Source organism: Paramisgurnus dabryanus, chromosome 1 (assembly GCF_030506205.2).
Source record: "Paramisgurnus dabryanus chromosome 1, PD_genome_1.1, whole genome shotgun sequence".
In the NCBI taxonomy this organism is placed as follows: Eukaryota; Metazoa; Chordata; class Actinopteri; order Cypriniformes; family Cobitidae; genus Paramisgurnus; species Paramisgurnus dabryanus.
In genome coordinates this window covers 70,849,243-70,865,040 of record NC_133337.1, presented here as the reverse complement: position 1 = coordinate 70,865,040, position 15,798 = coordinate 70,849,243, and the positions used below count along the sequence as shown (strand labels likewise).

Below are 15,798 nucleotides of genomic sequence, written 5' to 3'. Positions count from 1 at the left end.
GTGAAGAATCTCAAATCCTTCTTTCATTATATACTGACATTTGTTTGTACCACCCCCCATGCTATTCGATCAAAACAACTCCTTATTAGGTGTATTTTAGACACTTCTGCACGGGTCTCAAATGATGCAGCAGCAAACAGAAAAAGGTGGAAAGAAAAGGGTCTTCTGAAAGGACAATTCATATACAAAACAATGGCTGATGCTTCTGTCGCAAATGTAAACAGGCTGGTGTAAACATACATTTGTGTAAAGTCCACACCCATGTTAGTTGTAGTTTTAAAAACTTGAAAAGTGTTAAAGTAAATTTAGAACAGATAAAAATGTGTGGTTAATTTGCGATTAATCGCGACTTAAAGGGGTGGTTCAATGGAACTTACAAACATCACATCATAAGACACAGCTTTGTTTCATTTCAAAACTCAACAATGGCACGAAAGAAGAAGTGTGTTGTATGTAAGGAGAAGAAACCCAGCCTTATGGAAACAATGGATATAGTTTATTATCTGAGATAGCAGTTGTGTTTTGCGTGTGTGTTTGATGTGCTGGATGTAATTGAAAAGTCCCAACCGGGTCATGAGTTGCATGCAGTAAGTAAGACTTCTGTCTTATGTTGGAAATGGGCGCGTGGATATTATATAAATGACACGAACATGTGGTGAATCATAATTTAAACAGTTTTGTATAGTGTTGTATGACTCGTTCTCGCTCCTCCCTCGTGGTAACTCCCTTCTTCAATTTTTCGTACGTTATCGGAAAGATTTGGTAAAGCTAATCTTTCTTTTATAAATCTAATTAAACTTAAGACTCTTCTGAGATATATATAATACTACTCTATAGATACTTTAGATTAACATCAGAAATGCAGAAACGGCGTGTGTTATGTGAGCTTTAACTAATGATAATCATGCGATTAATCTAGATTAAATATTTTAATCTATTGACAGCCTATATATGTGTATATATATATATATATATATATATATATATATATATATATATATATATATATATATATATATATACACACATATACATATACATATACATATACACACACACACACACACACACACACACACACACACACACACACACACACACACACACACACACACACACACACACACATTCTGGTTTCCATGTTTTGTGGGGACATTCCATAGACGTAATGTATTTTATACCACACAAACTGTGTATTCTATTCCCCTTACCAACCCCATTCCCTAACCCCAACCATCACACAAAACTTTCTGATACTTCACATTCTCAATAAACATCATTCTGTTTGATTTATAAGCATGTTTCCTCATGGGGACATCAAAATGTCCCCACAAGGTCACAAAAACACTGGTATTCCTATCTTTATGGGGACAATTGCTCCCCACAACGTGATAATTACCAGGTACACACACACACACACACACACACACAATCACCTAAAGGATTATTAGGAACACCATACTAATACTGTGTTTGACCCCCCTTTCGCCTTCAGAACTGCCTTAATTCTACGTGGCATTGATTTACAAGGTGCTGAAAGCATTCTTTAAAAATGTTGGCCCATATTGATAGAATAGCATCTTGCAGTTGATGGAGATTTGTGGGATGCACATCCAGGGCACAAAGCTCCCGTTCCACCACATTTTTAGTTATTTTAGTACAGTGAACTCATTGTCATGTTCAAGAAACCAATTTGAAATTATTTGAGCTTTGTGACATGGTGCATTATCCTTCTGGAAGTAGCCATCAGAGGATGGGTACATGGTGGTCATAAAGGGATGGACATGGTCAGAAACAATGCTCAGGTAGGCCGTGGCATTTAAACAATGCCTAAGGGGCCTAAAGTGTGCCAAGAAAACATCCCCCACACCATTACACCACCACCAGCCTGCACAGAGGTTACAATATGGAAGAAAAATAATGACAAAAGTTTTTGAATTAAAATAGCCTGTTGAATTGTACTATCTGAAAAAAAATGCATTGTATTAACCATACTTGAATTTTAATGCATTGTATTTTTAGTTTTTGAATTAAAACAGCCTGTTGAATTGTACTACCTGAAAAAAATGCATTGTATTAACCGTGCTTGAATTTTAATGCATTGTATTTTTAGGTTTTGCATTTTTAAGGGCTGAAATTCAACATGCGTGTATATTTTCTGTATTAAAAATTAAATAGTCCACATTCACCTTTTAGATTTCACTTTAAAATATTCGGTCTGTTTAAAAATACAACGTAAAATATTCAGCGGGCAATTTTCAGTCCATTTAAATTTGCGTCCAAAAATTCAAGTCCAAAAATTCAGTCGTACAGATTTCAACATTTAACATCCGGGAACTGCAGGAAAAGCAGTAGAGTACCGAGTATAATCTCATCTGCTGTTAATCGATCTGACCAGCAGGTGGTGCACGTGTTCGCCAAGACTTTGTACATGTAAGATGATTTATCCACTGCAGCAGTGATGAATGTTGGCTTTTATGTTCAGTTTTAGTAAAACAACTGTAATACACTCATACAGAGAGTGTATTGTTTGGTTATGTTATTGACAGGATACTAAACGGTTTTTAAATGCCATATAAATAAAATAGGGCCTGCTATTGGCTTCGTTTCTCAAAAGCTAAGTTGATTGTAGATTTTATTGGTGGCAATCTACCTTCTTCTTATGCCTACGAGAAACGAACACAGTTTTGTAATTCCTCACCTCAGTTTATAAACCATACTCAGATTATTAAACTGTTCAATTTACAAATCGTGCGTGCGGATTAATAAACCATACGCACAATTACACAACCAGTGCTCTCAGATTTGCAATCCGTATCCACAAATTCATAAACAAAATAAACCGTGCACACGCTTTCGCAATGGTTTTGCAAACTGAGTCCACTAACGTAGAGGTCCCCAACCACCGGGTCGTGGACAAGTTGCCACCGGTCGCAAGAACATCCTGAAAAAATGTGTATAATAGCTACGTTATAGTTTAATCAGGTGTTTTGTCCTTTACGAGCCAACTTCAAATAACATATCAATCCACTTCTATACAGGGTCGCGCTCCCTCTCTTTCTTTGTCTCTCTCTCTCTCTCTCTACCAGCGCATCGGCGATCACATTGCTGTCATTAGAGTTCAAGCATACAGTACTTCTAAAACACAATCGATCAAAGAATTGCAAAGGTATGACTTTATGAATAAATGAAGACGTTCATTTGATATCGCAAATGAAACTAATTGCAGGCTTCTGAAAAACTTAAAAATTACCCTTAAACTCTACTTAAACTCTTTTACTGCAGTAATAATATTTTAACGGATACACTTTTAATGTAGGTTTGAGAGGAATATATTCGGTCTGGTCATGTGTCAACAGTGGCGGTTCTAGCTAAATTTCACTAGGGGGGCCAAGGAGGGGCCAGTGTTTTACCAGAGGGGCACATCAAAAATGGCAAGAAATTATATTTAAAGATTATAGGGGTGGTTACAGGAAATAGTTTAAGACAGGACTAGGCCTTAGTTTAATTAGGAAATATAACTAGTTTTAACAAACATGCCTTACTAAATACATTACTTGTGTGCATTTTGAAGCAAAACCAAGGGCACTGGTGTATTCCCTGCTGAAAAAAACAGTAAGACCAGCCCTATGTTGTGTTTTGGTGCTGGTTTGCTAATGAACACCAGCTAAACCAGCATCAAACCAGCAAAGACCAGCATAATTCCCATGCTGGTCCATGCTGGTTTGATGCTGTTTTTTTTCAGCAGGGTTTATAGATATGGCATTGCAGGGTTGTTTTCCGTTTGGACAGCTCTTACATTTATTTTAGTCTAGGACTAAACTGCCCCGTAAACTTTATTTTACTTTACAATCATATACATATTTATTTAATAAAAGAGTGAGTGCAGGTGCAAAAGGGGAGCTGGGCTCTTTTCTAAAGCCCCCCATCCGAAAATCATTCGAATATTTATTTTAAATTTAATTATACATTTAATTATATTCCTCCAATTGTATGCACGTATATGTAAGAGCATAATTACAGCGCTTTTTACAATGTGTAAACTTTAAAAAGGTTAGCGAGATGTTGATTTTGCCGGTTGTTGATGAGTAACAGCTGTGAATGATCACCGCGCTTAAGCAGCCACGTCACAGGAGAACAAGTTAACAGTGTCCCAATGTGAAGTGAGCTAGAGTCCTTACCAGTGCCCAAACCTGCATACACATTCTCAACATCGAGCCATTGAGAACGAATCAGGGCCGGCGTCAAGGGGGGGCATTCGCGGGCAGTGCCCCCCCCAAACAGGTTGTTGTGCCCCCCTAAAAAGTTTTTTATTAACCCTTGTGTGGTGTTCGGGTCTGTGGGACCCGTTTTTAATGTTTACCAAAAGAAAAATTATGCAATTAATTGTTGTTTCAACCTCAGATTCATTGGCCTTGGCTCATCTTCTATAAAGAACATAAAAATAATCAACTTTATAATGACTGAACACCGTACAACCCCCTACACATTTATATTACATATGTGGTGTTCGGGTCCACTGGACCCGGGGGTAATAAGACTGTAAAAATTGAATGTGCTATGTAACTTTACTCTGTTTTTCTCTTATCTGGGACTCCTGTGAGTGCATGAGTGTGTTTGTATATATATCTGTACATATGTGATGGATGCATGTCAGAGTTTTGTCCTTCTGCACTTGCTGTAACAGCGCAAGGATACAACATGTTATATATCAAGCATGAACACTTGTCTGCCCCCACTGTCCCAAAAACTTTACCTTTTGTAACAGGAACCATTCTACATTTTACCATTATATCCCTTACAAAAAATAACCATGGTTGTATTATAGTAAAAGTGTAGTAATCATGGTAAATTGGTGTATTGATTACCATTTGTGTGTGTGTGTGTGTGTGTGTGTGTGTGTGTGTGTGTGTGTGTGTGTGTGTGTGTGTGTGTGTGTGTGTGTGTGTGTGTGTGTGTGTGTGTGTGTGTGTGTGTGTGTGTGTGTGTGAGAGAGAGAGAGTGAGAAATAGAGAAAGTAAAATTTCATATCCAAGCATTTTCATAATTTTAGGTTGTAGCCAATAGCAACACATTGTACTGCAGTGTGTGTGTGGACATAACATGGACAGGAAGACACAGTATACGTCTATAAAACACAAGAAATGCACATGCAACACAGCTACACAGTAAAAATCTGCTTCTTATGTGTTGTGCAGGCTGTCATGAACAGATTATGTGTTCAGTGTGGATGATGTGTTATGATACCGCATCTTTTCAGATGGGGCCTGTGCTGTGTAGACGGACACAAATGTGTACAATTTCAAACTAAGTTCAAAGAATTAAACATAAAAGTGATGAAAAACTTATTTGAGATGAAAAAGTGCTGAAAATACTTATTTTAGAAAAACATCTGGAGGAGAATAGAATTTTCTTCTCTTATTTCATATTATCCCAAAAACGAATAGCACTTTAATCTATAAATAGTCCTCTACCAGTGGTAAATGACAAACATTAACCAAAAATTCTGTCTATATTACTTGCAATAAGGCTAAAGTAATCATCTGTAAACAATATTACATAAATTTGTATGACTGCATTGGTTTAAAGATACGAATAATACAGCGGGTCCACTAGACCCACAAACATTTTCTAAGTAACAGAAATATGAACACCACACGAGGGTTAATTTAATATATATCAAGAATAATTAAAATAAATTAAACATTGAATGTTTCGTGACTTGTAATGTAATCAAATGAGGAAAATATAGTTGATATATGTTTTCTTTAATTAAAATAGACCAGTTTCTCTAATTGGATGTATTGCCGCGTCTCACCCGTCTTACGTCTTTAGCATATTTGTGACTTGATACTAGCAACGTGTTTTTTCGCGGCATTTTATGGATCGTGTAAAATATGGATATTAGAACATTTATAACGAATCAGCACCGCCTGCCCTGCTTCATGACTTCATGCAAACACAGACTTGCTCAAACTCAGAGATTAGAGGTCGAGGTGGAATTTACAAATCTACAGGACACTGTTTTAAGGAAGTTTATGTTCGTACACGCCGTTTTCAGCTATTTTAAAAGTAAAGTTAGCGTTGTTTTAAATTACGTAAGCTTAAATGTGAAGTGTGGCTATAGACTGTTAACAGCATTACGACGTGATTATGGTAAAGCGGCTTTTTTCAAGCCAGGACGCGGTGTGCGCTGCGCTATGCGTTGCGCTATAAAACCCATTCATTTCAATGGCTTGCGCCGCGCGAGGGCGGTTTTTTGTTGCGTAGAGCAAAGCGCGAGCGCAGTAGAGCTCAGCTTGCGCTCACCCCGCGGTCGAAGTTCAATAGTTTGTGGTCTTTGCACTTTATACAGGAAATTAGCTGACAGTCTGTACCAGTTGTATGAGTGTGTGCTTGCACTGTATTTGTTGTTTAATGTCTTGTTTTTGCAAGTTATTGTTGCTATTGCGTGCCCCCCCTGTTGGAAGCCAAATGCCCCCCTGTTAGTTATGGTCTGGCGCCGGCTCTGGAACGAATTGAGACTCGCTGAGCAGCACCTGTGTCATGACACCTGCAGCCAGCTTCAGTGGTTGGGTGCGCCGCTCTAATTTGCCCGTGTAGAACGTTGCGTTGCATTAGTTCGCTTTTGGCGCTCTCGTGTAAAATCAAAATAAATGTATACTTTTTTATTTGGTCAGCACGGGGTGGCCACAGGGGTGGCCAGGGACATGTCTACAGAGGCACGGGCCACCCTTGGCCTCCGTGTAAAACCGCCACTGTGTGTCAAACATCAAAATGCATAAACCCGAGTCCCGTGCCTCCGCGCCCAACCGCAATTCTTCTGGCATCTCTCCTCCTTCACTGCACATTGTTTTCCTTCTGTTCTGTTACTTGAACTTGGGGCTCGAGCCAGACCAAGATTCGAGCTGCCTTCGAAAACAGCAAGCCAAGTTCGTTTACCGTTATTTATTAAGACTAAATGGGCAGGCAAACTCGTAAAAAAATGAAAGTAAAGAAACACAATCCGCCAAAATATGGTTTTACACATCTATAGAAAATATACTATAAATAAACCAATTATTAATGTTCCCAAAAGCATGGTTGTTTGTTCTTTACTTTGTTACACATTTCGCAAAGGAGGGTTTTCAGAACTTCTAACAGCAACTTAGCGACCCACCAAACAACACCCCCACCCCCCCGGGTTGCGAATTTTTTTTAAGGTTGGGGACCCCTGCACTAACGGATTTGTAGCCCCACCCTCATTTTAGAAATTGCTTCCATGCTTTTATTCATGCTTTCAGGAATTAATGAAGTTAATACCGTGTTAAGCTTGTACTTTCCTAACTGGAAAGTTATTTACATTGACAGCTGGCCCGTCCAATCAGAAATGTAAAAAATACTACTCTGTATAGTTAGACATGGATACTACTTCATATGGTGTATTTTATCTATTGCATTTATGTTAAAAACAGTAAAATTATAAGCCTGATAACTATTTAAAAACTATTATAAAGAAGATGAATGTTGCGTTACATTATGGTTCTATAATGAGAAAAATATTCCCGAGAACTTTTTTTGCAAGCAAGTGGAAAATGTATTTTGAATAACAACACGTTATAAATATGTGCTGCGCGCTTTCTTCTCAATAACATGAACACACAACAAATATGACAGCGGGGTAAAAAATAGAAAGAAAGCATCTGATCACAGTGATGTTGTTTGATATAGCCTACCAGCTCTCTAAATCAGCACTATATGTCACGCCACGTTTATTGCTACACTTTATACAATATAGCCTATTGCTTTTAAGCAACAAATAGCCTCATAACAACCTATAAGCCTACTGTGTAATTGAGATATTAATTTAAGAAATGTATTAAAAGCAGAAAGACGTAGGCTGCGGAAATATAGTGGGTTCACTTCAATCCACACCAAAGACGTTCTTGGTTTGCTTCTTATTTATTAAATCGAGGCAATTGTTTGATTAAACATTGATTAATATTAAGATACAATTTCTACAAAACGAAATTCACTTTAAAGAAAGTATTTCTACAAAACAAACCTATGCAGGGCTCGCAAAATCGCTACCCCGAAGTCCCGGGGCTATGGCGAATTCCTGTCGGGCTACAAAAATGTATCTGCACCCTGCCCGTCGGGCGGAGGAAAAAATATTGTAATGTGTTTGCATTCTCTCCGATTTAGTTAGGTAATTATATTGTATGTAATTCAGTGTCATCTTGTTAGTCATTACTATCCCCACTAACAAGTGAAACTGTCAGGAAATGAAGTGAAAGCATAATCAACCCATTACTCCTTTCGTGTTCACGTCTGATATGCGCGCTCCTCGGGTCGCTCTTCATGAGTAGGCTACCCGCTTGCTCTTATGCTCATCAAAAAGTATATTAAATGTTTATTTATTTGTCATTTCGTTTAACTTCAGAGTCTAACATTATTCTAGCAATTCCCTTTTTCTTTCTTTATTTAGTAAGTTAACTTAAATATGTGAGAACGAAAATATATTTTTAGTGATTTGCATGAAGAGAATATGATGTTAGAAGCTTCATTTTAAGCATTTAGTAGCTTAATTTATTTAAACAGTTTTAATATGCTATTTTAAAAAGTATTAGTTTTTTTTTGTTCATTTATATTTCTTGTCACTGTGTGCAGGTTCTTTTTTGTAGGCTATGACAGCCCAATATTTTTTTTTTACCAAAAAGGCTTAATTAATGTCATGTTGCATTACAACTTAAAGTATATCAATAATGTCAAAAATGTGACGTGCAGTTCGGGTGTGTGTGTATGCTGTTTAAATTAGTGTTCTCACCAATACGCTTGTGATTCCTGAAGTTTTGACGAATTTAATAGACTTGTTATAGTTTCTTATACAAAAGTGACACCCATAGATTCAGCCCCACCCGGACTTAATCCATGCCCACCCATATGTCACGTTTTGCATCCACCACTGTTCTTTACTTTCATTTTTTCACGAGTTTGCCTGCCCATTTAGTCTTAATAAATAACGGTAAACGAACTTGGCTTGCTGTTCTCGAAGGCAGCTCAAATCTTGATCTGGCTCGAGCCCCAAGTTCAAGTAACAGAACAGAAGGAAAACAATGTGCAGTGAAGGAGGAGATGAGGAGGAGAGATGCCAGAAGAATTGCGGTTGGGAACGGAGGCACGGGACTCGCATTTATGCTTTTTGATGTTTGACACATGACTGTTTAGGTTCCTTTCAAACCTACATTAAAAGTGTATCTGTTAAAATATTATTACTGCAGTAAAAGAGTTTAAGTAGAGTTTAAGGGTAATTTTTAAGTTTTTCAGAAGCCTGCAATTAGTTTCATTTGCGATATCAAATGAACGTCTTCATTTATTCATAAAGTCATACCTTTGCAATTCTTTGATCGATTGTGTTTTAGAAGTACTGTATGCTTGAACTCTATTGACAGCAATGTGATCGCCGATGCGCTGGTAGAGAGAGAGAGACAAAGAAAGAGAGGGAGCGCGACCCTGTATAGAAGTGGATTTATATGTTATTTGAAGTTGGCTCGTAAAGGACAAAACACATGATTAAACTACAAATGGGCGATGTTTTTAATCTATTGGTCCCGAATTTAAAGGCTATACGCCCAAACTATTTCAAACATTGCCCATTTGTAGATGTTTGCATCTTAATTTATATGTGGTTTAACAAACGTAGCCTCTCTTGTTTTGCGTTGTTTCATCGCATCTTTGTTGTTACATACAACAGACTCTTCACTTTATGTTAAAAGGTTTACTAAATAAAAACCTAATCAATCTTTATTATTTTGCAGACTTTGTTATGTACAACGAGCTATTGGTGGTATTACCAGTTACAGATTCAAACATATTGCTATCCTAGTTTGTTTTGATGTAAAAGATTTAGCAAGTAAATCTAAAACACACTTTGCATTGTTGTTTTAAACAGCTAGTACTACCTTTAAGAGTTTGACAAAGTGTTACATAAACTACAGAAATGAAACCAACTGTGTTCATAAAAACAATCACAGATATATGTTGTCACTTACAAAAGAAAACAAGACGAATGATATAAGAATAATATTGTCTGAGCAGATACAACTAAGAACATCTGATGAGTTTACAAAATCTCAGTCATTAGTTGACACTAGCGAAGAAAAATTTTGAACAAGTGTATGAAGAGACAAAAGTGTGAAGACTACCTAAGTTTGAAAAGCAAATGTTTGTTTAAGAAAATACACATGTAAGAAACATCTGATGAATTTACAAAATCTCAGACATTAGTTGACACTAGCGAAGGAAAAACTTTGAACAAGTGTATGAAGAGACAAAAGTGTGAAGACTAACTAAGTTTGAAAAGCAAAATGTTTGTTTAAAAAAATACACAAGTAAGAAACATCTTATGAATTTACAAAATCTCAGACATAAGTTGACACTAACAAATAAAAACTATGAACAACTTATGAAAAGACAAACGTATGAAGACTGCCTAATTTTGAAAAGCAAAATGTTTGTTTAAGAAAATACACACGTAAGACCATCTGATGAATTTACAAAATCTCAGACATTAGTTGACGCTAGCGATGAAAAAACTTTGAACAAGTGTATGAAGAGACAAACGTGTGAAGACTGCCTAAGTTTGAAAAGCAAAATGTTTGTTTAAGAAAATACACAAGTAAGCACATCTGATGAATTTACAAAAAAATCTCAGACATAAGTTGTCACTAGCGAAGAAACTGTGAACAATTATGAAAAGACACCTGAGAACGTCTGACGGATTTACAAAATCTCAGACATAAGTTGACACTAACGAATAAAAACTATGAACAACGTATGAAAAGACAAACGTATGAAGACTGCCTTAGTTTGAATTGCAAAATGTTTGTTTAAGAAAATACATAAGTAAGCATAACGTGATAACGTATATGTTGAGGAGAGACTCATAAAAACTGTCCGTCCAGAAACCGACCGCACAAAACAACAAACTTTTTTTCACATCAATAAATATGACGAACACTCGCAAGACAAGAAACACACAATGGAATACCATGTTCAAGAAACATTTTATTTTGACAATGCGTACCGTGTTACATTTATCGTAAATACACATGTACACACTTGGATATTAGATGACATTAATGAATTAAAAAGGTTCTTAACGCCATAAGAGCGCATCATCGTACGTTCTCTGGCAACGGTGGTTCGTGCATTCACATGTTTTAATCAGAGACTTGATTAAAGAAATCCCTAATCTAAAATTAACCCTTATATTGTCAGAGCGGTCAGAATTACATTTATTGTGTAATAAACACATATTCACAGTTGGTTTTAAGATGTCATTAATTTAAAACAAAACCCCAGAAGATGATATGAAAATGTTTTTAATCGTTTAAAAGTTTCTTAACGGTAGATATGAACATGCATCCGCGTATGTTCTCTATTGTAAACGCAGGAGCGCGATCTAATGACGTGATCAGAATACTATGCCTGAAAAGATTCAAATAATTTAAAATAAATAGACTTTAGTCTAAAGAATGTGTTATTGGCGGCCCCCGGTGGTTTTGCCACAGTTCATTGCTATAGCCATACTGAATATTTCATTAAATAATTTGTTACAAGCAAATGCATTATTTTGACAGAGTGACCATATTACACATTACCACAGCGGTTTTAAAAGACACTAGTTTACAATCATCCCCCTGCTGTGAATTATCTCAAACACCCAGACGCTCACAGAGCAGCTTCTGTTTGAGGCTGATCAGAAAAATATAGCTTATAGTTAAATAGATAATAGCAGATTTAAGTTTAACCAGTTACAACTAAAATATTTTATTCTTGCGTGACTTTAAAGAAGTCTCTTGACAAAACAACCGTATTATCAAGTTGTATTTATAAGATACACGCAGTCAATTCACCTAAAATCTAAAATAATACTTTATTTTTGTCAGAGCAGACAATATAAGACTCTTTGTATAATATACACATATTCACACGTGTTTTAAGAAGCCTTTAATTAAAAATAAACTCCTAAAATGGGATGAAGACGTCTTAAAAACATTTAAAAGTTTATTAACGTCAGATATAAGTTCTCTGTCACCATCGGTGCATGTCTTAATCCGAGACTTGGTTAAAGAATCCCCTAAATCTAAAATAAACCCCTATTTTGCCATAGTGGACAGAATTACATTTATTAAGTTTATTTTAAAACGGCAGATATGTACGCTCACCCGGCGCTTTGTCAGGCACCGCCGGAGAGTGATCTTTAATACGCGTGAAACTATAGAGCAGGTCATGAAAAGATTCACGGAACTCATGAACAATTAAAAATTTTTTTAGTTTAAACTTTCGTCTAAAGATTGTAGTATTGACGGCGCCGAAGGTTATGGCTTAGGTCATTGCTTAAACTATACACGTATACGGAATATTTAATTAAATAACTTGTGATGTTACAACCAAAAGTTTTAATCAGAGCCTTGTTCATGATTTGTCTAAATCTAAAATAAACATTTACTTTTTGTCACCGTAATGGTGAATTATTTTACCAACATTGAGTTTTAGAAATCTTTACTCGTTTACAATGGACACCCCGCAGTGAAAGAATGCAGGGCTTGTGAGAAGGAAGGGGGAGGATGGATCGCTTGTGACAACTGTCAGTCCAGAACCTGAACAGTCTAAAACAAAACTTTTTTTGACAGCAATAAACATGACAGCATACGCTTGACATAAAACACACACAGGAAAAACAACCCGCTAAATTACGTCGTAAAACGATCACAGTCCGGACACTCGCTGTCAAAACTAGACTTTTTGATTGATATCAATTTTTGATTGATAGTCCCGCCCCAGAACATGACCTGTCAAGGGGGTCATAAATCATTAGTTTGACGAATGGTGGCCCGCTATAACTACTATTGTGTTTTTCTTTTGTGTTCAGAATGGATGTGGACAAAGGCAAGATTGAGGACACAGGTGGCAGTGGAGGATCTTACTCTATAAAGACTCAGTTTAACTCGGAGGAACAGTGGACCAAAGCCCTCAAGTTCATGCTTACTAACCTTAAATGGGGTCTGGCCTGGGTCTCTTCTCAGTTCTACAATCGCTGATTCTTATTATGGCTTGATATACAACTCTGACAAACAATATGGTATTGAGTAATGGAAATTATTACTGATTTTGCAGTGTTATACTAGAAATAAAAAAAAGACATTTTGTAACTAAAAGCTATAAATAAAATGAACTATATTAACTGTAAAATGTAATATATTCACTTGATGTGGTTGAATTAAAGTTTACTGCTCAGTATTTGTCTTTTTTTTCATATTTTCTCTACTTTGAAAATCTACCCCAAAATCATTTGCAGGCACTGTTAAATTAGAGAATTTCTTCAATAGCTGCAATTTAAAGTATTATAATAAGTAGTATATAAATAAGTAAAAGTGTTAAAATATTAGGTTACTTTATTTCGATTTCCTACTTTAGACATTCTAAGTGCAAGTACATGTCAACTAACTCTCAACAGAGTATTAGTATTAGGGATGTGTATCGCCAACAATTTCTCCACTGATAAGATGCGTATCGTGATACAAAGCCACGATATGATGCGCATCACAGTCAAGAAAAAATTTGAATTACATTTTTGTTTACAATTCAGTAACATTCTTATCTGTTTATTGTACATTGAATAAGTAGTTTTGTGACATTTGTTTTTGCAATTCATTCATTAGCTTTTGGGGAACTTGTAGAAGGGCATAAAACCATCTCTGTCAGAGCTACAGTACTTGAATACTACACTTGAGTACTGAATATATCTATGAATATATGAAGAGTTTGGTTCCAAAAAGCAATAAATCCATTTTGACTAATTTGGGTAAAAATGTGTTTTCTATACCAAGAAAGTGACAAGACAAAAACCACTATTTTCTGTTACAAACTTTCACATAGCATCTTTAGATTATAATAACATTAAAAATTCAAATCCATAATTCGATTTTCAAATATTTATTATAAAAACTGATTCTTTTTTCCTGCAAAATGCAATAAATCCATGACAAGTAATTTTTTTTCAAAATGCTATTAAATCAATATATAAATGTGCATTTATCTTTGCCATGTTAGTTGACTAGTGGTATACACTGATTAAAAAAACAGTAATGGCATTAATCAAAACACTACTTTGTCATATTAGGAACATTGCTGCTCTCATCCTGTCATTGCTGCTCTCATCCTTGGGACGTCATTGCTGAACTTTTCTGACAGCGATCAGCTTTAAAATATAAAACCACCACATGTTTATCAATACCATCAAAATTATTATTTTGTTTGTTTGTTGATCACGTAGTAAAAAGTAGATTACTAGGAAAACTAGGATTCTGTGTGTATTCAAAGCACCCCCATTTTTGTTACAATGCGTGAAATGGTGAACTGTGATTGGTTAAGCGGATTTATTGCATGACTGGCATTTGGGAAAAAAAGGAGAAAAAGTGACAAAATAACACGGTGGATATTGTTTTTGCGTAAAATTAAGAAATTGAGAATCAGCGTCAGTTCTGGCAGGCCAGGTAGTCAAGACGTTGCTAACGCTATTTTGCTAACAACACTGTCTCTTCAGCTGATCTGCTCCAGCTGATCTGCATTAGCAGGTTAACTTCCTTCGCTGCCTAATGGCCAAAGCTCAAACAGGTGCACATTTAAGCACATTTAGTTGCTACTACATGCTTGCTGCTCGCTTCAGCTGTTCTGTACACTGGTAAAACACTCATGTTGTTGTTAAGCACAAAAGTACTGATTCTACTCTCTTTGTTGCCGGCCATGACTTCCATCGCTGTCGAGGAAGAATGGAAAATAGACCCCTCTGAGGAAACCCGACCATCACCATTACAATCGGTCCAGGGGCAAGATGCCTGTCAGAAGAAAACTTTACCGTCCGTAGGAGCTCTGAGTGGTTAGCAAGTAAATCCTCATTCCAACCCTGCATCGGCAATTGGCCTATTGGACCTATTTGGCTTCCTCTGCGAATTTTTGATTATCCCAGCTGTTGAATCTCCACTGGGGCCTCCTCCCCAGTCCTCTAGAAAAAAGCACACCTCGAAGCGCAAAAACTTAAATACAGCCGGCAAAGTCGAAGCACAAAAACGGACAAGCGGCTATGTTCGTCCGGAACCAAGCACTTTTTCTGCAGTTAATCCAGTGCTTATGGCGCTTTCTGATATCCAGTCTTCTCTTCTTGACATATCCGCTAGGATATCAATACTGGAAGAAGGCTCCTTTTCCTTACCTTTCTCGACCCCGTCTCTGCTCAATCACATCCACCTCGGTTTTGACCACCACTGCTGTCTCCGACTTGCATCACCACCACTCATCATCAGCTGAGGAGTCAGATTTTGTCCAACCAGCGCGCAGAGCCGAACTAGATAACTATATGGCCATTATTTCTGACCTAGCTCTTCCTTACAGCGGGGTTTTGTTCTACGAGTATCAGAAGTCTTTTTCGGCAAAATCAGCTATGCTCATTCAACGCATTCATCAGAGACTAGACTGGTCCGTGGTAGATCTCGCACTCATATGTAGACATTTCACAGGACATCAAATCCTGTCCTGCTCCATTTGCATCTCTCTCTCTCTCTCTCTCTCTCTCTCTCTCTCGCATTCTACTAATTTATTCTCTAAATAAGCCTTTTATTCTCCATGTCTAATCCTGGCCCGAGCCATAAATCTGGCCGCCATGTGAATAACTTTAGTACTCCAATTTTATGGGGGTAATTTGATACCAATATTATTGAAAATGGACAGAGTAAAAGTCACAAATAGATATTAAAA

The 15,798-nt window shown here is 36.7% G+C and overlaps 1 protein-coding gene across 1 annotated transcript in view; it reads left to right on the top strand.

The window, feature by feature from the left end:
• becn1 (beclin 1, autophagy related) overlaps positions 1-13,284 on the top strand; it is a 521,809-nt gene extending 508,525 nt beyond the window's left edge. Inside the window, exon 12 of the mRNA XM_065253401.1 lies at positions 12,917-13,284. Within this exon, the coding sequence (XP_065109473.1) occupies positions 12,917-13,085 (169 nt within the window). The 3' untranslated portion in view covers positions 13,086-13,284. The remainder of the gene's footprint in view (positions 1-12,916) is intronic.
• The last annotated feature ends 2,514 nt before the right edge of the window (positions 13,285-15,798 follow it).